The 25,555-nt window shown below is 26.4% G+C and overlaps 2 protein-coding genes across 2 annotated transcripts in view; one reads left to right on the plus strand and one right to left on the minus strand.

The window, feature by feature from the left end:
* Positions 1 to 7,682, minus strand: part of LOC117171915 (ATP synthase subunit d, mitochondrial-like) — an 8,615-nt gene extending 933 nt beyond the window's left edge. The window contains exons 1-2 of the mRNA XM_033359572.1: positions 7,459 to 7,682; positions 3,179 to 3,347 (exon numbers count right to left, since the gene is read on the minus strand). Of these exons, the coding sequence (XP_033215463.1) occupies positions 3,179 to 3,347; positions 7,459 to 7,574 (285 nt within the window). The 5' untranslated portion in view covers positions 7,575 to 7,682. The remainder of the gene's footprint in view (positions 1 to 3,178; positions 3,348 to 7,458) is intronic.
* A 2,752-nt stretch (positions 7,683 to 10,434) lies between these two features.
* The window catches only part of LOC117172124, a 34,990-nt gene continuing 19,869 nt past the window's right edge, over positions 10,435 to 25,555 (plus strand). The window contains exons 1-4 of the mRNA XM_033359914.1: positions 10,435 to 10,728; positions 17,359 to 19,003; positions 24,218 to 24,452; positions 24,547 to 24,656. Coding sequence (XP_033215805.1) covers positions 10,508 to 10,728; positions 17,359 to 19,003; positions 24,218 to 24,452; positions 24,547 to 24,656 — 2,211 coding nt within the window. The 5' untranslated portion in view covers positions 10,435 to 10,507. The remainder of the gene's footprint in view (positions 10,729 to 17,358; positions 19,004 to 24,217; positions 24,453 to 24,546; positions 24,657 to 25,555) is intronic.

Consider the following 25,555-nt stretch of genomic DNA (forward strand, 5'->3'; position numbering starts at 1 on the left):
ATTTTATTTACAAAAAAAGTTCTTAGGTTCAAAAAAAAATTCAGTGAACCGAAAAAGTGAGGTCGGTAATATAGGTATTTAGCTGTGTCACATGCCCTTAAGGTAAATGAGAAGAGTTCGATAAAATTAATAAAAACTCAAGGTGAATTTAAAAAAATCAAATGAATTAATTACAAAATAAGAGTATGAAAAAAACTTAATTGAATTGAGTAACGTTGTAATAAGCTTAGAAAAATTCAAGAGAATTTAAAAGAATTTGAAGAAATGCCTTAGAATTCAAGATGAGGTTAAAATATTTCTAGCTCCATTAAATAAAAACTTAAAAAAAATTTTAATCCACTGAATTAAGTAGAATTGAGAAAATTTGGAAGAATTCAAGTGAATAAAAAAATCCAAGAGAATTCCAAAAAATTAAAAAGAATTCAGAGTGAATTCCAAAATAAATTTCAAATCTCTTCAAATCTTGGAAACTCTACTAATTGCTTATAAAAAAATTGACTAATTACTAAAAACCAATTCAAATTAAATTGAAAACAATTTTTTTTAAGCTTCGACAAAATTGTTTAAATAAAAAAAAATCCATTCATTTCCCTAAAATTGGAATGAATTTAGAAAAATTTAAGGTAAATGAGAAGAATTCGATGAATTTAATAAAAACTCAAGGTGAATTAAAAAAAATTAACTGAATTAATGACAAAATAAGAGTGTGAAAAAACGTAATTGAATTGAGTAACGTTGCAATAAGCTTAGAAAAATTTAAGAGAATTTAAAAGAATTTGAAAAAATGCATAAGAATTCAAGGTGAGGTAAAAGACATCGGGCTCCATTAAAGAGAAACTAAAAAAAATTTAATCCACTGAATTAAGTAGAATTGAGGAAATTTGGAAGAATTCAAGTGAATTAAAAAAATCCAAGAGAATTCCAAAGAATTAAAAAGAATTCAGAGTGAATTCCAAAATAAATTTCAAATCTCTTCAAATCTTTGAAACTCTACTAATTGCTTATAAAAAAATTGACTAATAACTACAAACCAATTCAAATTAAATTGAAAACAATTTTTTTTAAGCTTGGACAAAATTGTTTAAATAAAAAAATCCATTCATTTCCCTAAGATTGGAATGAATTTAGAAAAATTTAAGGTAAACGAGAAGAATTCGAAGAAATTCAAGTTGCATAAAAAAATCAAATGAATTGAACACAATACAAAATATGAAAAAAACTTCATTGAATGGAATTCAGTAAGTCTTAAATGATCTTAGAAGAGTTAAAAGGAATTCAAAATAATTTGATATGCCTAAGAATTGAAGGTGATGTTAAAAAAATTTAGAATCAATTAAATAAAAGTTTTAAAAAAATTAAAAAATAGTACATTGAATGAAGTAGAATTGAGTAAACCTCGAAGAATTCAAGTGAATTAGAACAAACTCGAGAGAATTCAAAAAAATTTCAAAGAATGCAGGGTGAATTAATAAGAATTCAGGATGAATTCCAAGAAATAATTCAAAATCTCCTCATATCTTTTAAACCCTTCTAATGTCTTATAAAAAAGTGACTAATGACAAAAAAAAATTCGAATTAAATTTAAATAAATTGAAAAAATTGCAATGATTACAATAAAATTTGATTGTAAATGATTTTAAAATTAATTTAATTAATTTAGAAATGTAGAAATATTATTAAAACGTCAAATTATTAATGTAGAAAATTAATGTAAGGCAACTGAGAGGAATTCGATGAGATTCTTAAAAAATAAAGACGAACTAAAAAATAATCAAGAGAATTAAAAACAATTCAAAATATCAAAAAATTCATTAAATTGAATTTTGAAATCACTTTAAAAAAATTAAGAAGCATTTAATGAAATGCCAAAGAACTTAAGGTGAGTTTTGAAGATTTCAAAATGAATTAAAGAAAATTAAAAAAAAAGTATTTATTGAGTAGAATTTAGTGAATTCAGAAGAACTAAAAGGAATTCAGGATAAAATAATAAGAATTCAGGGCAAATTTTGAAGATATTTGCAAAAAAATAATTTAAATTTGCTTGAAACATTTGAAATACTTCGAAATCCCTTACTTCTTGTTGATAAATTCTTTGAAATCCATTAAAATATTATAAAATCCCGTCAAATTACATAATATCTGATAATACTTCTTGAAAATTTTTTTAAAATACCTTGAGTGCTTTTAAAATCCGTTAAAATCATTCAAATCCATGGAAATCTTATCAATTCCATTGGAACCTTTTAAAATATCTTAAAATCTTGTAAAGCTTTTAAAAATGACAAGGAATTAGAAAAAAAATACCTCAAAATGTATCAAATCCTTTGTTTATTTTATCCGTTGTTTCACAGGATCAATCAAATAAAAACTTCTAAAAATTAAAGAAAAAATCCATTGAATTAAGTTGAATTAAGTAAACTGAGAAGAATTCGAGCAAATTAAAAAAATTAAGAAGAATTCTAAAGAAATTGAAAGAATGCAGAATAAATTAATAAGAACGCAGGATAAATTTAAAAAAAAATTTCGAATCGCTTTAAATGTTTGAAACCCTACCAAATATCTTACTTCTCGTATACAAATTCCTTGAAATCCTCTAAAAATGATAAAATTGCGTGAAATTCTATGATTATATTTCCTGAAAAAAATTCAAACGCATTGAAATCCCTTAAATAAACGAAATTCATAAAAAATTGTTCGGAATCTGTTAAAATATCGTAAAATATTTCAAATTAAAAGCTCTTGAAAATGCCTTAAAAGTTTTAAATTTACCCCATAATCCTAAAAATTTCTTTAAATTATTAGAATCAATTACAAATTTCTGGAAATCTTTAAAAATACCCTAAAATATTTCAAAAGAATACAAGACAAGAATTATTTTTTACTTACTTCTCACAAAAAATTCCTGATTTTTGGCATTTTTTCTCAAAATCCCTGAATCTTGGAAGCTTTGATCTTGTGATAATTTTTTAAGTTCCATTATCGGTTGAAAATAGGGTACCATATTTTGAAGATAGGGTACTTTAGGGACCTTTTTTTAAATATTTTTTTAAATTTTCAACTTAAAAAAAAACTTTTTTTAATTTTTGGAGAACTGAGTAGACTAATTAATTGAAATTACATTAGACTGTTAATAGAGCATTCTAATTTTATTTTAATTATTCTATAATATTTATCTTACCGCCTCCTTTTCTTGGGCTTCTACTGTTGCAGTATAATTATCAGCGGGATAGGGAATCTGGAGTGATTCATACTGTTTTTGGAATGAATCAACCATTCCCGGAACAGAAATAACTTTCTTATAGTGGGTCCAATCAATTTTGGGAGCAGTTTCTGGATTTTCTTGGACCCTGCAAGTAAAATAATTCACATTATTAGTATTGGACTTAAAATACCGTATTTTTCAGGTAAGAAACAATGCTGCACATTTCTGTTTCTTTTTCAATTAGGGTGACCAGATGACTTGATTGAAAAATCAGAAATTATCCCTTTTTTCACCTACTTCGACCTCTAATTGCACTCAAATCTAATAAAATTAAAATTAACCCGTTAACCCCAGGCCTTTTTTTCACCACTTTACCCCAAGGGAGGGGGGGGGGTTCAAATCGACCTGGCGCTTTAAAAAAATCGAAAACGTGTTCCTAAGAATCTGAAAAAATTCATGGTTCTTGCTTGAACCTTCTACTTGACGGTACAATTTCGCTATATGTGTTTTTTAAAAATCATTCATGATATATTTAACAATAAAAAAATAAACTGCCAATGAAAAAATTTTGCAGGAAATTTTCACGGAATTAAAAGCCTTAATTTTTAACATGAACTCACGCATTATTTTAGGTGTGAATGTAATGGTTTTGATAGAAATATACACATTTTTCTATACAATACCACTTATTTAGTAACAAAAAATGATTTTTTTAACTAAATATGTACACAGAGGTCCATGATTTTTCTTATTCAAATAATATAAAGTAAAATTGTAAGGTAAATGCACCTGTAAAAATACCCCAAGTTTCATTTCACTTTCCCTAAGCGTTAGAAAATTTTCTTTCAGGTTAAATTTTCAACCAAAGAAATTAATATTCAACCAAAGAGATAAATTTGTTAACCAATACGATTTATTTTCAACATAAATATAAATTGTTTACAAAATACATATGTTTTCAACAAAATAGTTAAATTATTAACCAAAGAAATTAAATTTCAACTAAAATGATGAATCTTACAAAAAAATGAATTTTTAACTAAAGAAGACGGACTTTTAACCGAAAAGGAAATAGATATATTTCAAGTAAAAAAATTAAATTTTGACCATAAAAAAACGATTTCTTAACAAAATAGTTAAATTTTTAATTAAAGATAATAAGCCTTCAATTAAACACGGAGTAGTTAAATTTTCAGTGAAAAAAGAGCAATTTTCAACTATAGTTATAAACCTTCAATTTAAAAAATTGGATTTTGAACCAAACAGTCGAATTCTCTATCAAAAAGATGAATTTTCGATCATCAAGATGAAAATTTTATTCAAAAAGACGATTTTTCCACAAAATGCATGAATTTTCAACTAACAAAGATAAACTTTCAATCAAACATGGAGGAATAAATTTCCCGTTGAAAGAGATTAATTTTTAACCTCAGAGAAGAATTTTAAACAAAATAGTTAAATTTTCAACAGACAAATTAATTTCCAACTAAAAGGATGAATCTTCAATTTAAAAAAAGAATAATAATTTGAAACCAAATGATTGAATTTTCTATCAAAAAGATACATTTTTAGCCATAAAGATTCATTTTCTACCAAAAAAAAAGGATTTTCTACAAAACTCGTAAATTTTTAACCAAATATATGCTTAAATTTTACACTAAAGAAGAAAAACTTTCAATAAAATGTGGAGTAGTTAAATTTGCGGTTAAAAGAATAAGTTTTCAACGAAAAAAAAATAAAAAAATTTTCAACTAAATGGTTAAATTTTCTACCAAAAAGATAAATTTTCAACCATTAAGATTAATTTTCTACAAAAAAGACAAATTTGCAACACATGCATGAATTTGCAACTGAAAAAGATAAACTTTCAAACAACACGGAGTAGATACATTTTCAGTTAAAAAAAAATTATTTTTAATTATCACTCTTCAATTAAAAACAAATGGATTTTGAACCAACCAGTCGAATTCTCTAACAAAAGGATGAATTTTCAACTATAAAGATAATTTTTTATCTAAAAGACGAATTTTCTACAGAATGAATAAATATTCAACTAAAGAACATAATTTAATAACTTTTAGTTAGAAAAGATTATATTTTAACCAAAGGAATTAATTTTCAACAAAATAGATAGATTTTCGACAAAAAAATGAATTTTCAGTGAAAAGGCGGAATCTTCATTTTTAACCAAATAGTTGAACTTTCTAAGAAAATAAATTAATTTTTTATCAAACAGACGAATTTTCCAAAAAATGGATGAATTTTCAACTAGAGAAGATAAAAGTACAATAAAAAACGGAGTAGTTAAATTTTTAGTTAGAAAAGATTATATTTTATATAAAAAAATGAATTTCCAAGTAAAAGGATGAATCTTCAATAAAAAAATGGTCGAATTTTCTATTAAAAAAATTAATTTTCAACCATAAAGATTCACTTTTTACCCAAAAGACGAATTTTGCACAAAATGCATACATTTTCAACAAAATACTTTAATTTTGAACTAAAGAAGATAAAACTTTCAATCAAACAATGACTGGTTAACTTTTCAGTTAGAAGAATTAATTTAAAAAAAAAGAGAGAAAAAGGAATTTCAACTTAAGAAATTAATTTTGAAACTAATAGTTTGATTTTCTAAAAAAAATGATTTTTCAACCATAAAAATTAATTTTCTATCAAAAACAACAAAGTTTCAACAGAATGCATGAGTTTTTAACCAAATAATTGAATTTGCAAATAAATAAGATATAAGAAGATATAAGAATTTCGAACCAAATAGTTGAATTTTCGACCGAAAAGATTAATTTTTAACAACAAAGATTAATTTTTAACAACAAAGATTAATTTTCAACCAAAAATAAAATAGATTTTCAGTTAAAACATTAACTTTTATAAAAAAATAACACAATTTTCAACAAAAGAGTTCAATTTTTAACTGCAGAAATTAATTTTCGAACATAGGATTTAATTTTTAAGAAATAAAATTAATTTTAAACCAAGCAGTTGAATTTTGGAACAAAACCATTAATTTGCGACTAAAAAGGGAAGTTTTACACCAAAAATGGAGTAACTATATTTTCGATTTAAAAGATTATTGTTTAACAACAAAAAACAGAAATTTTTCAACAATATATGTAAATTTTCAACCAATTACAAAATAATTTTTAACAAAATAGGTTAATTAAAAAAAAGGTTTTTGAAATAAAATAATGAATATCAACAAAAAAAAGAGTTTTTAACAAATTAGTTCGATTTTCAACTATACAGTTGAATTTTCAACGAAAAATGTAATAATTGATATTTCAACTAAAAAATTTTTTTATTTAAAACCAAAAACAGCTCGAAATCCTCGAACAAAAACGGTTAGTTTCCAACCAAGCAGTTGCACTTTTAGTAAAAAAAATTAAATTTCTACAAAAGATGAATTTTTAAAACAAAAAGGCGAAATTTTAAGCAAGAAAAATTTTTCAGTCAACATAAAAAGGCATGGAATTTCCATGCAAAAAAAAGAATTTTACAAAAGTTTATAATTTATAAAAATAAATTTGTCGAGGTCAATTCTTTTATTTAAACAATTTAGTATAACCTGTACAGTATGTTAAATATTTCAAATACTTTTCAGAACTTCCAATTTCTTTACGCAATTCGATGTTCGCTTTCCTTTTTAAATAAAAGTAAAATTTCATACATGTCAAGTCTTTAAAATTTAATCGAACAGTGACAATGAGCCTGCGCATCAGTAATTGTGAACAAAATTTAGGTCCGCACAATAAAAATCGTGAATATCGTTTTCGAGCATGAAACATCAGGGCATTAGCACAAAAAACAGAAAATCAAGACAGCGATCGAAAATCGGAATAAGTCAGGATGTCTGGTCACGCTATTTTCAATTGTCAGGTGTTTTAAGAATCCTTTTTAATGAGGTTCAAATTTGATTGATTTGAATGAAAAGTAGAAAATATTTCATGAAAAAGTATTGGATCTCATTTTCGAGATCGTGTCCTGAATTCTAATTCGCAACAATGGTTTCAAAATTCCACTTTTCAATGATTTTTTTTTGCAAGACTTGGGCACATCCTACACATGAACTTTTTTTTATTTTGGAACAATTCGAAAATCGGCAGGATCTTTACTCAAATCAAATGATTAAGTAATTTACCTGGGAGAGATATTTTTATATGATAATAATTATTCTCAACATTTAAATGTTAAAAAAACAGTAATATTATATAACTTATGAAATGTGTGATAATACGAACTTTCGAAGGTACAGATCCGATTTAGTTTTGAATGCTGCTAGCACATTCTTCTCACTTTCGGGAATCCTCTCTGCAAGGGCAGCCCAATTTATTGCTTTTAGTGCTCGGCGTGACATTTTTGTACACTGCACAAAATATTAGAAACGAGGTAGAAAAACTAATTACAAGGGTGATGAGAGCAAGGAGAGGTTGAGGTTACAACCCAAGATGAGCCATAGACTCTATTGGACATGTAGAAATATGGCAGAAACACGTATGGCGTGTAGGGAGCTTAGCAGTCGCTAGATATCGCTAAGTGCTGTAGTTAAAGTTCCGCGAAAATTTAAATTAGACAAAAGAAAACATGTTTTTTTATGCCGATTCATGGTGGAAATGTGGAGTTTCTCCAAAAAAAGTAACAGTGTCAGTCGTTCGACATGAAAAATAAATTAATATGTTAGTTACTGCTCAGTTATTTAGGGTAGATCTGAATTTCATCATTATTAAGACGTTAAGCATTTTCTGTTATTGAAGATTCTTAACTTGATCGATATGTGTAGATTTTCTGCCTTCATGGTTTGGAGGGTTGATCTACTGTCGGTAAGGTACAATCTCTGATGATATAGCAGATAAAAATTTTAAAAAATAACTTTATTGTCTACTGAAAGAATTTTTCCAAAAAAATGTCCTCAAAATTTGAGTATTTGTTTCCTATTCATTTATTTGTTTATTTGAAAACGAAATGAATTTCCCACTAAAATAATGACTCTTCAAACAAAACAAAAGAATGAATTTCTACCAAAGCGGGTACATTGACAAACCAGAAAGTTGAATTTTCAACAAATATTTAAATTTTCAAGCAAAAGACGAACTGTCAAATAGGTTAAAATTGATTAGAAAAGGGATGAATTTTTAAGCAAAAAAAAATTAATTATCAACAAAAGAGTCACATTGTCAGCTGCTAAATGAATCTTCAATCAATAAAATAAACTTTTGATCATAATAAGATGAATATTCAACGAAAAATGTAATAGTTGATACGCCAATAAATATTTTTTAGTCAAGAAACATGCAAAATTGCAATAAAATTGTTGGAGATTCATGCCAAAAAGACGAATTTTCTAAAAATCATAAAAAATTTTTAACCTGGAAATATAAATTTTAATCAAAAAAGTGAATCTTTAATCGAATATTTGAATTTTCAATCAAATAGGTAGATTTTCTACCAAAATTGTTGTATTACAAAAAAATTAAACCATAAACAAATAATAACATAAAAGACATTATTTCAACAATTTACATAAATTTTTGAGAAAACAGTTAATTAATTAAATTCATTATTATTATTGAATAAGACAATAAATTATTATTATTATTTATTAATTAATTTAATTTAATTAGTTTAATTTTCAAACATAAAAGATGAATTCTCAATGAAAAATGTGATAGATGATATATCAACCAAACAAGATTTTTATTTTTACTAAAAAACAGTTTACTTTGACCAAAAAAGACGAATAAAAAAAAGAGTTGACTTTTCAACCTAAACTTTTTTCAGGAAAGAAAGAAAATTCTATGACTAAATGGAATATCCCACAAAATCATTACATTTTTAATCAGAAACAATTTTTCGGCCAAGAAAGAAAAAAATGAACTACTTTGTTAACAATTTAAAAAAAAATTTATTTCTGAGTTGAAAGTTAGAAACTTTTGTCGAAAAATAGTCTTTTAGTTTAATAATTTTTCTGTTTTGGTACACAGAGAGAAATTTCAAAATATTAATTAATTCACGGGATTGCTTCTTGACTTTATTCAGGCTTTCCCGTATGAACTAAGATCTTGGAACCCATGCTTTTAAAGCAACGGCCATTGATATAAAAGCAAGGGTTCCGAGATCTTAGTTCTTGCGCCAAAGCGTGAATAATATCCAGGAGCAGTTCCGTGAATTAATCTCTTGAAACTTCTCTCCGCGTAGAAATTTTTCTTTTCGAAATGCAAGTATTTTGCTGATAAATAATCTGCTTTGGTTAAATACGTTTTTTGAAAATTCCTTTGTGGTTAAATTAGACTGTTTTTAATTTTAAATAAAAATTTCCTTGGTGGAAATTTGAATTACTTTATTAAAAATTTATTTTTTGCTTGAAAATTGAGCTCTTTGGTTAAAAATTCGTGTTTTTTTGGGTAGAATATTAAATCTTATGGGCAATTAAAAAAATACACGATGCATTTAGGAGTCAGGGGGAGTGTACAACGTATCAGAAAAAAGCTTTACTTATTTTTTTAACGGCCCCTTTTTGTATAAAATTCATCTCTTTGTTGAAGATTCAATTATTGATTAAGATTTCTTGCATTTGATTGAAAATGAAACATTATTACATGAAATATTAAAATTTTAGAGCGTTTGATAAGTAATTTAATATAGCAACTTTTGTTATTAATTTGTACACAAAAATTACCACTTTTTTATTCATTCATTTTGAATTTTCGTGCTACTTATACTAGTACAACTAGCGCCACCTAGGTCCTAGCGCTTCTTTGTAGCCAACTTCAAAAGACACGAATACGCATGATCGCCTTGCATTTTTGCCATAAAAATACACAGCCCACTGCACACAGTGACATATAGTCATAGAAAGAAATTTAATTAAATGCAGATGTAAATATAGGATCGATAAATAAAATGTTATAAAATATATGAAATCTGTAAAAATGTAGAGACCGCGGAGCAGACGTCAAAATCTCATTGTTTGCAATTTGCCCGCGCAATTCAAAATCATAAATGAACCAATACAAATTATAATAGTAAAAAACTTGAAATATTTAGAAAAATATTTTGCCTAGATAATCAAACATAGAGTAATTACTCCTAATTACTTAATTTGGGAATCTTGGGCTGATTATAGGTTTTACGCACTACTGCGCATGCGATTTTGGAAGCTGGTTTGGCAAAGGCAAGGTGTTAGAGGCGGAGTGGGCGGTGAACATAAAGAGGATATCGTATTTATCAGTGCGCGTCCTTCGGTTCGTTTGATTTCGCCGCTTTAATACCGGCGATCAACGAGATGTAGTGATGCCGAAAAAGGGCACGAAGCATGTGAAAGACTCAGGAATCGCGAAAAGACACAGCAAGGGTGATTCAACAAAATCGGATATTAAATCCAAGCACTTTCGGAGTGTTCATATCGGTGTTTCGAATGGTAGGCGATGGCTTTCGCTCAGGAAGCGTTTGGGATTATTGACGGATGAAGAGCTGGCTGTATATTTGCTAGATTTGGCCGACTCTATCGTAAGGTATTTTTGAGGGTTTTTTGCTTGTTTTCATTGAGGGATTAGCTAACTGTAGCTAACTTAGCCACATGGGGCAGCTGTCACTTAGCCGGGAGTCCCCCTCCATATACTGCACTCGTATTGTCGCAAAGTGTTTTGAGAACAATTCGCCATCTTGCGGTTTATTATAGCCTTCATCAGGGGTTGAGGGTGTAAAAAAGAGATGATATTTTCTCGTGGGATGACATGTTCACGAATTTAACTAATTTTATTACAGATTCTGATCATGTGGTGTTTACATCCGTTTTTTAAAACTATTTTATTCTTATTACATGATGTACGCATGTCAAACTTAAAAAAGTGCAATTATTGTTATATTTAATAAAGTAGTAGCATGCTCCACTGGTTACAGTGGTTCTTCAGGCAATGTAAGAATTGAAAAAAAAATTGTTATTGTTAAAGCCTGAAAAGATTAGAAAGAATGATTTAAAACAAGATAAAGAAATGTCTTATATTCGATTCAGACTTCACACTTTTTCTCCCCTTTCAAAAAAATCCCTCTTTTTCCCCTGTTGTCAATTAACTTACTTTTTTCCCTTGTTTTCCATTAGATTTTTTCTCCAGAAATCATCTATTTTTGTTAAAATTTCTACTGTTTGGTTGAAAATAAATATTTTAATTGAAAAGTAATATTTTTTGATTAAAAGTTGAATATTTTTAATTGAAAAGTCTATTATTTTATTTTTAGTTCCAAAACCATCAAATTTTGTTAAAACTTCGATTTGGTTAAAAATTCGTTTTTTTGTTGTTGAAAAGGCAACGGTAAGCTATTTTGGTTGTAAGTTCATGATTTTTAATTGAAAAGTCTTGTATAATATTTTTAGTTCAGAAACCATCACTTTCGGTTAAAAATTCTACCATTTGGTTACAAATTCATCTTTTTTGTTCGAAATTCATATTTTAATATAAAAAGCAATCTTCTTTTGGTTGAAAGTTCATTATTTTTCATTCAAAATTCCACTATTATATTTTGAGTTCAGAAATCATCCATTTTGGTTAAAAATTTTACTATTTGACTGAAAATTTTTCTTTAGTCGAAAATTCAATGATTTTGGATTGAAAATTCCTCGTTTAGTCGAAGAATTAGCGTTTTTGGTCAAAATTATATTTTTTATCGACAATTGAACTACTTTCTTAAACATTCGTCTTTTTTCGTTAAAAATTCTATTATCTGATTGAATATTCATCTTGTTTGTTCAAAAATTCATCTTTTGGTAGAAAAGTAATCTTTTTTTAGTTAAAGGTTAATTATTTTTAATTGAAAAGTTTACTATTATATTTTTTTCAGAAATCATCTATTTTGGTTAAAAATTCCACTACTATTTGGATTGAACTTTTTTTTTAGTCGAAAATTGAACGGTTTTGTTGCACATTCGTCTTTTTGTATTGAAAATTCAGCTTAATTGTTTACAAATATTTTTTTCAGAATTCGTCTCGTTTCGTTTAAACGTCTACTACTATTTGGTTGAAAAGTGATCTTTTTTGGTCGAATAATTAAAGTTTTTGTTGAATATTCTTATTTTTGTATCGAAAATTCATCTTTCGATCGAAAAGTCATATTAGAAAAAAATTCAAATTCAGCTTTTTTATCGGTAATTCAACTACTTTCTTGAACATTCGTATTTTTTTTAATTCTTTTATTTGATTGAAAATTCATCTTGCTTGATTGAAAATATTTTTTGTGCGGAAATCATCTCTTCTGGTTAAACAGTCTACTTTTTGTTTAAAAGTTTAGCTTTTTGGCTGAAAATGTTTTTTTTATTTGAAAAGTCTAATATTATATTTTTTGTTCACAATTTGTATTTTTTGGTAAAAAATTCTACTTTTTGCTTAAAAATTAATATATTTATTCAAGTGTTTTGTTTAGCATTCGTCTTTTTTTTATTAAAAATTCATCCTTTCATCGAAAAGTTATCTTTCTTTAATGAAAAATTATCTTTTTTATCGGCAATTCAATACTTCTTGAACATATTTCTTTTTTAGTTAAAAACTCAACTATTTTGCTGCAAAATTCTCGTCATTGGTTGAAAATTTAACTGTTCTGTAGAATATTTGTCTGTTTGGATTGAAAATTCTTCTATTAGGTTAAAATACATCTTTGAGTAGAAAATTAATATTTTTTCTATAAAATTTCATCTTTCTAGGTTTCAAATTGAATGGTTTTCTTGAAAAATATTCTTTCCGATGGGAAAATTAGTATTTTTAGATTGAAAATTAATGTTTTGTGTTGAAAATTGAAACATTTTGTCGTGTATCCGTGTTTTTTTTATTGAAAATGTCTTTTTGGTTAAAAATCCATCTTTTAGTAGAAAAATATTCTTTTTTTTAAAATGAAAATTCATCTTTCTTGATCGAAAATTGATCTTTTGGTAGTAAATTCAGCTTTTGTTTATGAAAATTCAGCTTTTTTTATCGACAATTTAATCACTTTCTTGAAATTTTTTTTAAATTCTTCTATTTGATTCGAACATTCTCTTTTAATAGTAAAATTAACTTTTCGGTTCAAAGCTAATTATTGTTAATTGAAAAATCTATTATTATATTTTTTCTGACAATTTTTCTATTTTGTTTAAAAGTTCTACTATTCGGTTAAAAATTCATATGTTTTAGTCGAAAATTCAACTGTTCTGTTGAAAACTCGTCTTTTTTAATTGAAAATTCTACTATTTGGGTGAAAATTCAACTTTTAATAAAAAAGTCATGTTTTTTTGGAAGAAAATCCATATTTTTGGTTCAAAATTCTTCTGTTTGAATTGAAAATTATACTATTTGAGTGAAAATTCAACTTTTAGTAAAAATAATTAATCTTTTTTTAAAATGAAAATTGAACTTTCTTGGTTGACAGTTCAACGGTTTTCTTGAACATTTGTTTTTCTGAAAAGAAAATTCAGTTTTTGTTGTTGAAAGTTAATTCTTTTTAAATAAGAAGTCTACTATTATATTTTACTTTCAAAATTCGTATCTTCTGGTTAAAATTTCTACTAGTTGCTTGAAAATTCGGGTGTTATATTGAGAATTTGTTTTTTGGATTGAAAATTAATTTTTGTTTGGTCGAAAAATCATATTTTTGGGATGAAAATTCATATTTCTTTTTTACAAATTCAACTGTTTTCTTAAAAATTTGTCTTTTTTGTTTTAAAATTTTACTATTTGTTTTAAAAATTCATCTCTTAGTAGGTTAAGAATTCTTTTATATCGAAAATTTCACTTTTTCTTGAAGATTCGTCTTTTTTGGTAAAAATATTTACTATTTTGTTGAAAATTCATCTTTGTTAGTCAAAAATTTAACAGTTTAGTTGACGATTCCTCTTCTTAGAGTAAAAATTCATTTTTTGATTGGGAAATCATCTCTTTTAGATGAAAATTCATCTTGTTTGGTTGCAAATTCAACTGATTTCTTGAACATGCATCTTTCTAAATAGAAAACTCGTCCTTTAGGATTGAAAATTCATCTTTTGGTAGAAAAGTCATCTTTTTGGTCAAAATTTCATTCTTTTTAATCGAAAAGTCTACTATTATAATTTTTGTTGAGAATTGATCTCATCAACAATGTAACGTTTTCTTGAACTTTCGTCTTTTATATAGAAAATTCGTCCTTTTGAATTGAAACTTGATCTTTTTTTTATATAAAAGTCATCTTTTTCATTTAAAGTTAATTATTTTCCATTAGAAAGTCTACTATTATATTTTTCGTTGAGAATTTCTCTTTTTTGGTTAAAATTTTTATTATTTTGTTGAAAGTTCATCTTTTAGTAGAAAAATAATCTTTTTTTGGCCGAAACTTAATTCTTTTTAATTGAAAAGTCTACTACAATATTTTTATTTCAAAAATCATCTCGTTTAGTTAAAAACTGTACTATGTGGTTAAAAACTCAACTATTTTTTTAAAGAGTCTTCTTTTTCGGTTTAAAATTCAACTGTTATCTCGAACATTCGTCATGGATAGAAAATTAGACTTTTTGGAAGAAAATTTCATCTTTTTGGTTGAAACATTATCTACTTTGTTTAAAAATTCTACTATTTGGTTGAAAATGATTCTTTCTTTTTTATTGAAAATTCAACTAGTTAGCGAACCTTATTTGGTAGAAAAATCATATTTTTTGCATTAAAATTCAGTTTTCTCGTTAGAAAATTCGCCCTTTTGGATTAAAAATTCATCTTTTGGTAGTAAAACTAAATTTGTTTCTTGAAAGTTAATGTTATTCAGGCGGAAAGTCTCTTATTATATTTTTGGTTCAGAAATCGTCTCTTTTGGTTGAAAATTATACTATTCAGTTGAAAATTAATATTTTTTTCGTCGAAACTCCAACTTTTTTGTTTAACATATGTCATTTTTTTATAGAAATTTTATCCTATTGGGTATGGTGGCCTACTCTTTCGCCACCTGGCGTCGAAAACTGGAACTAGAAAGAGTAGGTACATTTTTAAAAATGAAATTTAATTTGTGCATAAAAGTGTTTTTACGATAGTTTTGTGAAGTATAAAACAATGATTAAATACTAAAAACAAATAGTTTTAGATAGAATTTCTATCTTATACAGTGAAAAAATACATTTTTGTCAAATAGGTTTAAACAAAAAAACAACAATTCTTTCACTATTTCGTGTAAGTTTCAATGAACTTAAGATTAAATACACTTTAATTAATGTATTTAGCGACAAATTTTATCTAGAGTATGCGAAGAATACGAATAATAGACGATTTAAGGTGGCCGTTTTGATCTAAGAAATAAATTCCCGGGTTTTTCCCGGTACGCAAACATTTTCCATGGTCAATGAAATTTAAAAAATCGAACTCTAAAGCTGACAATTTTTCCATTTGAGTTAATCAAAACTAAGCTGAAAATGAAAGCACTCAAAGTGGAACTCTTGAATTTCCAACTTTTGAAATTGGAGCTTAAAAGTTTTTTTATTCAATAATTTTGTATTTAATTATGATTCAAATGCTGAATAATTTACACGTATAAAATGGAAGCTACTAACACTCTTAAACTGAACAATTTTTAACTAAATGCAGTTAAATTGCAAAATGAATTTTTTAACCTTTATAAATTGTAGAGTTCAAAGATTCAGATTCAGTTCTAAAAATATAAGTCCACTTTAACATTTCCAATGTTCTAAAGTCTAAATTGAAGAATCAATTAAGGAATTAAATTTTTTCAAAATTATAGCATTTAAAGCAATTTTAAGCTAGAAACATTAAAAATTGAACAATTACATTTTTTTTAATAAACTCAACACTTCCTAAATTAAAAGTTAAATTTCTTATATTTTAAATGGTTAAAAAATCCTGAAAATGCTTCCAAATCTTGTTCGAAAATCTTGAAACATCTGCATGTTGTTTACATTTTTTCTTTTTAATTTTTTATTATTTTTGACATTATTTCGGTACTTTTAAACACCCTTTCAAATGAATCCAGTTTTTTCTACATTTTTTTTTAAATTCTGCCAAACTAAAACAAATTTCCTTAAAATCTTCCACATTAATTTTTGATAATTTTGTAATCTTTCTAAATCTTTCTGAATAATCATTCAAAATGATCTTTTCAAAATAAAAATAATTTTAAATTTTCACAGAAAATATTTTTTAATCTTTAGAAACCATTCAGAATTCTTAAAAAGCTTTTAAATTTTTTGTTTGAAATCTGTCAAAATCTATCTTTTGTTTTAAATTAGTCCATGGTCTATCAGTTTTTAAATAGTAAATATTTCATGTATAAATTAATGAAAATTTACTTCAAGTTCATTTTTTTACAAACTAAATTCATTTAAGTTTATAATATTTTAAAAATCACAATGAATTGAACAATAGTTTTTTTTTTTTTTTAGAAAAATATTTCTGTAAAATTTTTTTTTATCTTATAAAATGTAAATTCCATCTACATCCCATTGTTTCCGATAAAGACTTGTTTTTAATATCCAATAAACACTTTAAACTCCACAACAAAAATCGTTAAAACACTTTTATGCACAAAGTAAACTGCATCTTTAAAATTATACCTATTCTTTCTAGTTCGGATTTTTTCACCAGGTGGCGTATCGCAGTTTAACTATTCCCAATTGAATTGCAAATTCAACTGTTTCCTGGACAATAGTGTTCTTGTCAATTCAATAATTTCGTTCGAAATTCAACTTTTTGGTTGTAAATGCAACTGCTTGGTTAAAAATTAATTTTGTTTGGTTTTAAATTCAACTGTTCTTGATTGGAAACTAACTTTTCCTTTAAAAATTCATCTTTCGGATTAAAAGTCAAGTTTTTTAAAAATTTTAAATCTTTAGTTTAACCTTTTGGTTGAAAATTAAATTATTTTGTAGAAAATAATGTCTCTATTATTTCTTTTTTATCTTTTAGGGATCATATTTGATTTTTTTTTAACTTTCACAATAACCAACAATTTTTTTAATTCTCACACCATGTAAAGAACTAGTGCATACCAGTGGAATATGCTACAAGTCTTTTATCTTTATCTTGATATTCAAGAGAAATGAAAACTAATGGACAAAAACAGAAGAAAAGTCGCTAAATTACATAATTACCAATCAATTTATTGTTTTAAAATAATTTTTCAGCAATATTTTCTTCTCTATTTTAAAGGCGAGATGGAAAGTGCAACGAAGTTGACTCGTGGAAAGCCAATCACGACAAGGAAAACGATTCCAATGTTTCTAAAGCTGAAAGTACATTAGTTGATGAAGAAGAGGAGCCCTTACGTCGTAGTCCAAGAAAACAAGGAACAGAGGTTCCAGATCCCGAGGTGCCTTCCATCGATACGATACAATCGCTCCAGCCAACTGTAGTTTTAGATGATGTGTTTAAACTACACGTAAGACGTAGTTTAAGAACCAAGCATCACAAAAGTAAAGATAAACATCACAAAGAGAAACGTAAAAAGAGAAAACACCCTAAAACTGCAGATGATCTCGAATTAAAAGTCAAGCAACATGACTCAGATTCATTAAAAAATGAGCAGAAGACTCATAAAGAGCCAGTAGATACGAAAGTAGCGGCCAAGAATCCAGACTGCCGAACCAATTTAGTTCTACAAGAATCTAAAGTCAAAGCGAGTGAAAAGAAATGTACTGCCACCACTGAAGTTTTAGATAAAGTAGAATGTGTGAAAGATGTACGTAGCGAAAATGATCTGCCTATCAAGAGTGTGGAGGACACGAGTGCATTTGAAGACGAAAAAAATAAGAATTATAATTTTGAGTTGAATGAACGAGAGCAGAACAATGCTACGCAAAATGGAGATTTGGAGAATTTAGCTTTAGAAACGATACCGAAAAATATAGAAAACGATAGTTTAGAAGAAACTTTAAATTATCCCCTGGATTCTAAATCTCAAAATAACGAGGAGAGGAATATTCTTCAGTATGGCGGTGTCGAAGAAAATGCAGAAACGGTTTCAACTTTATCGAAAGATGATTCAAAGGAGCCAGACGACCGGAAATTGAAGAGGAAGAAAAGGCGCGCAAAGCACGAAAATCAAGCTGAGAAGAACACAATGACCCAATCAAATGAAGCTCCTGGGGAAGAAGCAATGCACAAACATCGCAAACGAAAACACAAACACGTGCAGGGTGAGCACAAAAACAAGAAACATCATGATGTTCGTAAAGCGCCACAGGATGGAATCGTTGTTACAGAAGAGCCTAAAGAATTGGATTTAATTGCAACTGATTTTCCTGGTATCGCAGCTGACATGATCCAGGATGAGCAAGTTTTAGAAAATGCTAATTTGGAACCTCAGCGATTAGCAATTACTATAAAACTCTGTCAAGACTGCAACAGTCGGCATTTGCAGGATGCTTGTCCCTTAATCACACCACAATATGTTATCAGTGATTCTATAACATATGAAGATTGGTTAGTCAAGTATCAGGATAATCTTGATGTTGTGAAAGCCATCAATTCCCAAGATCCGATGTCCGAAGGTTATGGAAAGTTCACGGATGATGGATTTGATTCTGATGAAGAATCAGTGGCTTCCGAACATTGTAAGCTGAAGGTCAAGGAAGAAAGCGAGGAGAAACAATTACAAATAGACCAGAGTAAACCCCTATATGCTAGGGAATCTCTGCCGGAATGTTTGCAACTGAGGTCTACAAATTCGGAACATGGACTGGGAATTTATGCGAAAAGTCCAGTTCCAATATATGCTCAGTTGGGTCCTCTTATTGGCAGACCTGTTAAGGAAATGGATATACCTGATGACTTTTCTATGCGGCATATTTGGGAGGTAATAATATATTTAAATCAGGGATCACAAAAGTTCAGTATTTCAGTTTTAGGTAAAAAAAAGGGAGGACTAAAAGCAGATTCCATTAATTATTAAAAACTTTTTAAGTTTTTGTGTTAAAATTTTTTTTTTATTTAGCTTTGAAAAAATCTTTTGAACACTTCAGCACTTTCTACACTGATAGAGCTAAATTAGAATAAATTCAAAATATCAAATATTGAAAAATGGATAAACACCAGAATTGAGAAATGCTCGTGTTTTAATTTTTTTTGTCAGGTAGATTTTGGTTCACTATTCTCTTCAATTTCTGATTTTGTTTCTTTAGATGTTTAAGTTTATTTGTAATATATTTTTATCAGTCGAAAGATCTCCGATGTTCCAAAAAGGATTTTTATTTCAGCTGCAAAAAAATTATAGTTTAACAACTAGAAACTAAAAAAAAAACTATACGTGAAAATAACAAAATTATGATGTTTTTTTTTAATACGCCGCTTGCTAACTTGTAAAAACGAGCCATATCACAAATTCCAAATTAATTCTACTTTAGAGGGACCTAATATGTCTTTTTTCTGATTATTTTCTACTTCCAAAATTTCGATTCTATAACCAAAAATACCATACTTTTCTCTGATACGCTCTTTTACGTATTTTAATAAAGCCTGATAAGAAAATCCAACCGTTTTTGGTTGAAGATTCATATTTTTTGGATATCAGTTTTATTATTTGGTTGACATTTTTATTATCTCATTAAAAATTTAAAAACTTTCTAAAAAAAGGCATCCTATTTGATTGACAATTCAACTGTTTTGATACAAATTGGTCTTCTCTGATTTGAAAATTAAACTAGTTGGTAAAAATTCCAATTACAATGGCGTGCAAAACTTTTGGGCCATCTCCTTTTTTATGACTGAATAAATTCTCTTAATTTTAATTATACCGGAGCTAAAAAAATTTATCTTTAAAAGGTTGATTGTTTTCGAAATTCTGTTTAATATAAGCCGAGGGTGAAGCCAATTTGTCTATTTTAAAGTAAATATTGCAAAAATAGTGTAAATTTCAATGTTTTCTTAAATTTTCAATTACTTCCGAAATAGTCAACATTTTTCAATGTTCTTGGGCTCATTTTGAAGCCTTTTTTTCACCGTATCACAGCAGCTTACTAGTATAATTTGTAAAAAAATTCTTTTCGAATCGCAAGAACTTGAAGTTGTGATAGAAAAGTTGGATAAATTTGAAAACATCTTATCTGTAAGCAAATCAGAATAAAAGTTAAATAAATATATATTTCGGGGGAAATTACATAGAAACTTCATGATTATATGTTTCATATATTTTACAAAAATATTTTTGTTGCTACAAATAATATTTCAATTTTTCCAACTTTTTTGTTACATCTTCAAGTTCTTGCAATTCGAAAAGAAATTTTTTACGATTCATACTCGTAAGCTGTTGTGATACGGTAAAAAAACTTCAAAATGAGCCCAAGAACAATGAAAAATGTTGACTATTTCGAAAGTTATTGGAAATTTAAGAAAATATTCAAAATTACACTATTTTTGCAATATCTACTTAAAAACTAGACAAATTGGCATCACCCTGGGCTTATTTTAAACAGAATTTCGAAAACAATCAACCTTTCAAAGTGACATTTTTTTAGCTCCAGTATAATTAAAATTAAAATAATTTATTCAGTGATAAAAAAAGAGTTGACGCAAAACTTTTGCACGCCACTGTACATATTTTATTGAAAATAAAATTTTTTAATATAAAAATTCGAAATTGCGGGTTGATGATTCAACTGTTGTGTAGAAAATTCGTTTTTTTTTCTTGACTAAAAGTCATTTTCGGTTGAAAATTTAACTATTTTGTTGAAAATTCGTCTTGTTGGTTTGAAAATTCATATTTTTAGTATAAATTTCATCTTTTTTGGCTGAGGATTGAACTGTTCTAAAAAAACGTTTTTTAAATAAATTCAACTGTTTAATTTAAAACTACAATGAAAGTTGATATTTTTGGTTGAAGATTAAATTGTTTTGTAGAAAATTCTTTATTTTTGCAATAAAGATAACAATTGGAAAAAAACTAATGTTTGGTTGAAAATCAACATTTTTTTTAAAATTTAATTTTTGGGTTGAAAACTCAACTGTTTTGTAGAAAATTCGTCTTTTTGGCTTGAAAATTAAACAATACTTTTGAAATTTTTTTCAAATCCACTTGGTAATCTTTTCTTTATTCACTGAAAAATCTTCTTTAATTTTTGAAAACTTATCTATTTTGTTAAAAATTGGTCTGGTTGAATTGAAAATTCATATTTTTGGTATAAATTCCATCTGTTTTGGTTGAGGATTCAACTATTTTAATAGAAATTCGTTTTTTTATGAATTCAACTGTTTTTAATTAAAAACTATAATCTTCTTTCGTCGAATATTCAACTCCGTGGTAAAAATGGTAATTTCTTTGTTGAAAATTATAATTTTTTAAATTGAAGAGTCATTATTTTAGTTAAAAATTCAATTATTTTGTTATTAATTAGCTTTTTTCATTGAAAATTGACATTTCTTGGTTTAAAATTAAACTTCTTTGTAGAAAATTCTTCATTTTTACAATAAAAAAAATAACAATTGGGTAAAAAATGTCATATTTGGTTGAAAATGAAAAATTTTGTTAAAAATCCATATTTTTGGGTTAAAATCTCAAAAATGTTGTAGAAAATTCGTCTTTTTCTGCTCAAGTCACGCGTTTGTGATTTACAGTTTAAATCTTTTTCGATTTAAATATCAACTATCACTATTTTCCTTACGAATTAATCGTTTTATGGTACAAAATTTAATGTTTTCGTTAAAACAATTTGTTCTTGGTTGAAAACACATTTTTTTGTGTGTTTTGTAGAAAATTAAACTATTTTATTTAAAAAATTTCATTTATTTCATGACTGAAAAATCTTTCTTGATGGCAGATTCATCTCTTTGGTTGAAAATGGAATAATTTTGTTGACATTTTTTTTTTAATTGAAAATTAATTTATATGTAAAATTAACATTTTTTAGTTTAAAATTAAACCGTTTTTTAGCAAATTCGACATTTTGACTTGGAAATTTAACAATTGGGTTAAAAATTCATATTTTTGGGTTGAAATTTCGACTTTTTGTAGAAAATTTGTCTTTTTTGGTTGAAGTCAACTGTTTGTGATTTAAAATTAAAATCTTTTTCAATTAAAATATCAGATATCACATTTTCCGTTGCGAACTAATCATTTTTGGTTAAAAATTCAAGTGTTTTATTGAAAATTCATCTTGTTGGTTTGAAATTTTTTGTGTATAAATGTAATCTTTTTTTTGTTAAGGGTTCAACTATTTAAGCAAAAATCCTTTTTTTTAATTCCACTGTTTAATTTAAAACTAGAATAAACTTTAGTTGAATATTCAATTATTTAGTTGTAAATTAAATTTTTCATTGAAAACTCACATTTTTGGTTAAAAATTAAACTGTTTTGTAGAAAATTCTTCATTTTGACAAAAAGTTAAAAATTGGGGGAAAAATCTAATGTTTGCTTGAAAATTAACATTTTTGTAAAAAATTTATATTTTTGGGTTGAAAACTCAACTGTTTTGTAGATAATTCGTCTTTTTGGATTGAAAATTAAACAATTTTGTTGAAATTGTTTTCTTTATTGACTAAAGAATCTTTTTTTTTTGTATTGCACTATTTTATGGAAAATTCGTTTTATTGGTTTAAAACTTCATATTGTTGGTATAAATGTCATCGGTTTTGCTTGGGAACTCAACTTTTTAAATAAAAGTTTGTTTTTTCATGTATTCAACTGTTTTGAATTAAAAACTGTAATCTTCTTTGGTCGAATATTCCACTACTTGACGAAAAGTTTAACTTCTTTGTTAAAAATTAATTTTTTTGCTGAAGATTCATTGTTTTAGTTAAAAAATTCAATTATTTAGTCATAAATTAACTTTTTTATTGAAAATGGACATTTCTTGATTTAAAATTAAACTGCATTGTAGAAAATTCTTCAATTTTACAACAAAAAATAACGGGTACAAATGTAATATGTTATTGAAAATGAAATTTGTTGTTAAAAATCCATATTTTTGCGTTGTAAACTCAACTGTTTTGATAAAAAATCGTCATTTTCTGTTGAAGTCACCTGTTCGTAATTTAAAGTTAAAATTTTGGTTGAAAAAATTTGTTTTGGTTTGAAAATGCATATTTTTGGGTTGTTTTGTAGAAAGTTAAACATTTTTTGGTTTATAATTAAACTGTTTTTTTAGCAAATTCGTCATTTTGACTTGAAAATTTAAGAATTGGGTTTTGTAGAAAATTGGTCTTTTTTGGATGAATTTAACTGTTTTTGATTTAAAAAAAAGTATTTGTGGTTGAAATTTTCTTTCTTCCTTGTCAAAAATTTGGTTAAAAATGAGCTTTTTTGTTAAAATTCATATTTTTGGATGGAAAATACAACTGTTTTCTCAAAACTTCGTATTTTTTGGTTGAACTTAACTGTTTGTGATTCAAAATTAAAATATTTTCTGGTTGAAAATGTAAATATTTGGTTAAAAGTTAAGCTGCTTTGTTAAAAGTTAATTTTTTTGGTTGGAAATTCAACTATTTAGTTTAAAATGAACTATTTTGTTGAAAATGCAATATTTTTACTCGAAAATTCACGAATTTGAAGCCTTTCAATTTTAATTCAACATTACTACGCACATTAATTTTATTTTTAAAAATTATTCCACTATTTTAGAGAAAAATCTCCTTTTTTCCCTGTTTTTAAAGAATTTTAGACTGTGAGCCTCTATCTAAATTAGCGATTTTTTCGCTGTCGACGATGTCCGTCAAATTCTCAAACTTAGGAAATAAATCCTTTAGGAAATATTCAAAATTGTTATCATAAAAAATATCTCTTGAAAAGCGTTATGATTTCTAATCGCTTGAATTTCTCTTTATGCTTCTGAAAAAATGAATCGATACCTTGTAAAAAAACGGGAGAAAAGGGTTAGTTTTTATCAAAATTCTCGATTTTAGGTGCTTTAGGCGATTTTTTAATTTTAAAGGAGAAAAAGCGAGATTACATAAAACAAGGGAATGGACTGCGATCGCTCTAATATTATAATATTATTATATAATAATTATAATATTCAAATTAAATTTTAACTTATAATTCTGACCTTGCCTTTATATTTTTTTTGTGTGGTATTTTTAGGTTGATAACAATGGTAAAACTGGTTACATTAGTACCACTAATCCACTGAAAAGTAATTGGATTCGATACATTAGACCAGCCGAATCGAAAGAAGAAAGAAGTGTAGCTGTAATTACCAAACAAGGTGAATTACATTTAGTAACCACTCAAAATATTACATCTGGAATGGAGTTGACCTACTGGGCCGATTCGGAGTCTTCCGCATGGACGAGAAAGAATAAAATAGACAAAACAAGTGAGTTTGCTTCTACAAATCATAAAAGTTGCATTTAAATCAATTGGCGAGTTTTTTTTCATACAATTTTCACCACGAAACTTTTGTTTTTTAGATTGCGGAGGTTGTAATTTGAACTTCACTCATCCCATTTATTATCGTCTTCATTGTTGTATTTTTCACGATACAAATTATAGTCTTACCATTAGGAAATATCATTGCAAGGTACGTAAAATTTATTTAAATAATAATGAAAATTATATTAAGGACCTTTCAAGCAAAGGAGAGGAACTTTCAAGAAAGAAGTTTCGTTTTTTACCACATAATTGAATTTTTAACCGAGAACTTTTCTATCATAAAAGATCAATTTTCTATGCAAAAAGGCAAGCTTCTAATAAAACAATTGAATTTTCGAAAAAAAGATAGGTGACGTTTAAACTAAATTATTTATTTAATTGATGCAAAACTGAATTTTTAACCAAATAGTTGAATTTTTAAGACAAGACGAGTTTTTTATTCAGGGTGGCCACTGAACCGGGAAATCGGAACAACCGAGAATTTTTTGAGACCGGGAAAAACCGGGAAATGATAGTGCATTTTTTTTACCGGGAATTTTATAAATTTGTAGAAGAAAAATCTGTCCATGTTAGATTTCGACAGTTTTTAAATAATTAGATGAATTGTTATGTTGATCAATTATGCTATTATTTAGTTTACAATGCGCAATTCAAAATTTTTTTACATTAAAAAATTTACATTTAAAATTTTTATTTTTAATCTTACATTTTTAATTGAAAAAATTTTTAATGCTTTCTTAAAGACTTTAACAAATAAAAAATAAGAGCCTTTGATATTGAAAATTTTTGATAAAAAACATTTTCATTTATAAATAAATAAAAAATTTTAATTCATCTGTACTTTGAGTAATAAAAAGTAAACAAAAACGATTTGACAAAACGATTTTAATCCAGTTCAAAATTTAAGAATTTTCAGATTTTAACGTTAAGACTTAAACGGTTTCAATTTGAAAGTCTTAGTCATTAAACAAATGTCAACGTGTGACTGAAAGTTTATAAACTATTGTTAACTTAGAAAAAACTTCATAATAATATATTTTTAATTAA

This window comes from Belonocnema kinseyi, chromosome 4 (genome assembly GCF_010883055.1).
Source record: "Belonocnema kinseyi isolate 2016_QV_RU_SX_M_011 chromosome 4, B_treatae_v1, whole genome shotgun sequence".
Lineage (NCBI taxonomy): Eukaryota > Metazoa > Arthropoda > Insecta > Hymenoptera > Cynipidae > Belonocnema > Belonocnema kinseyi.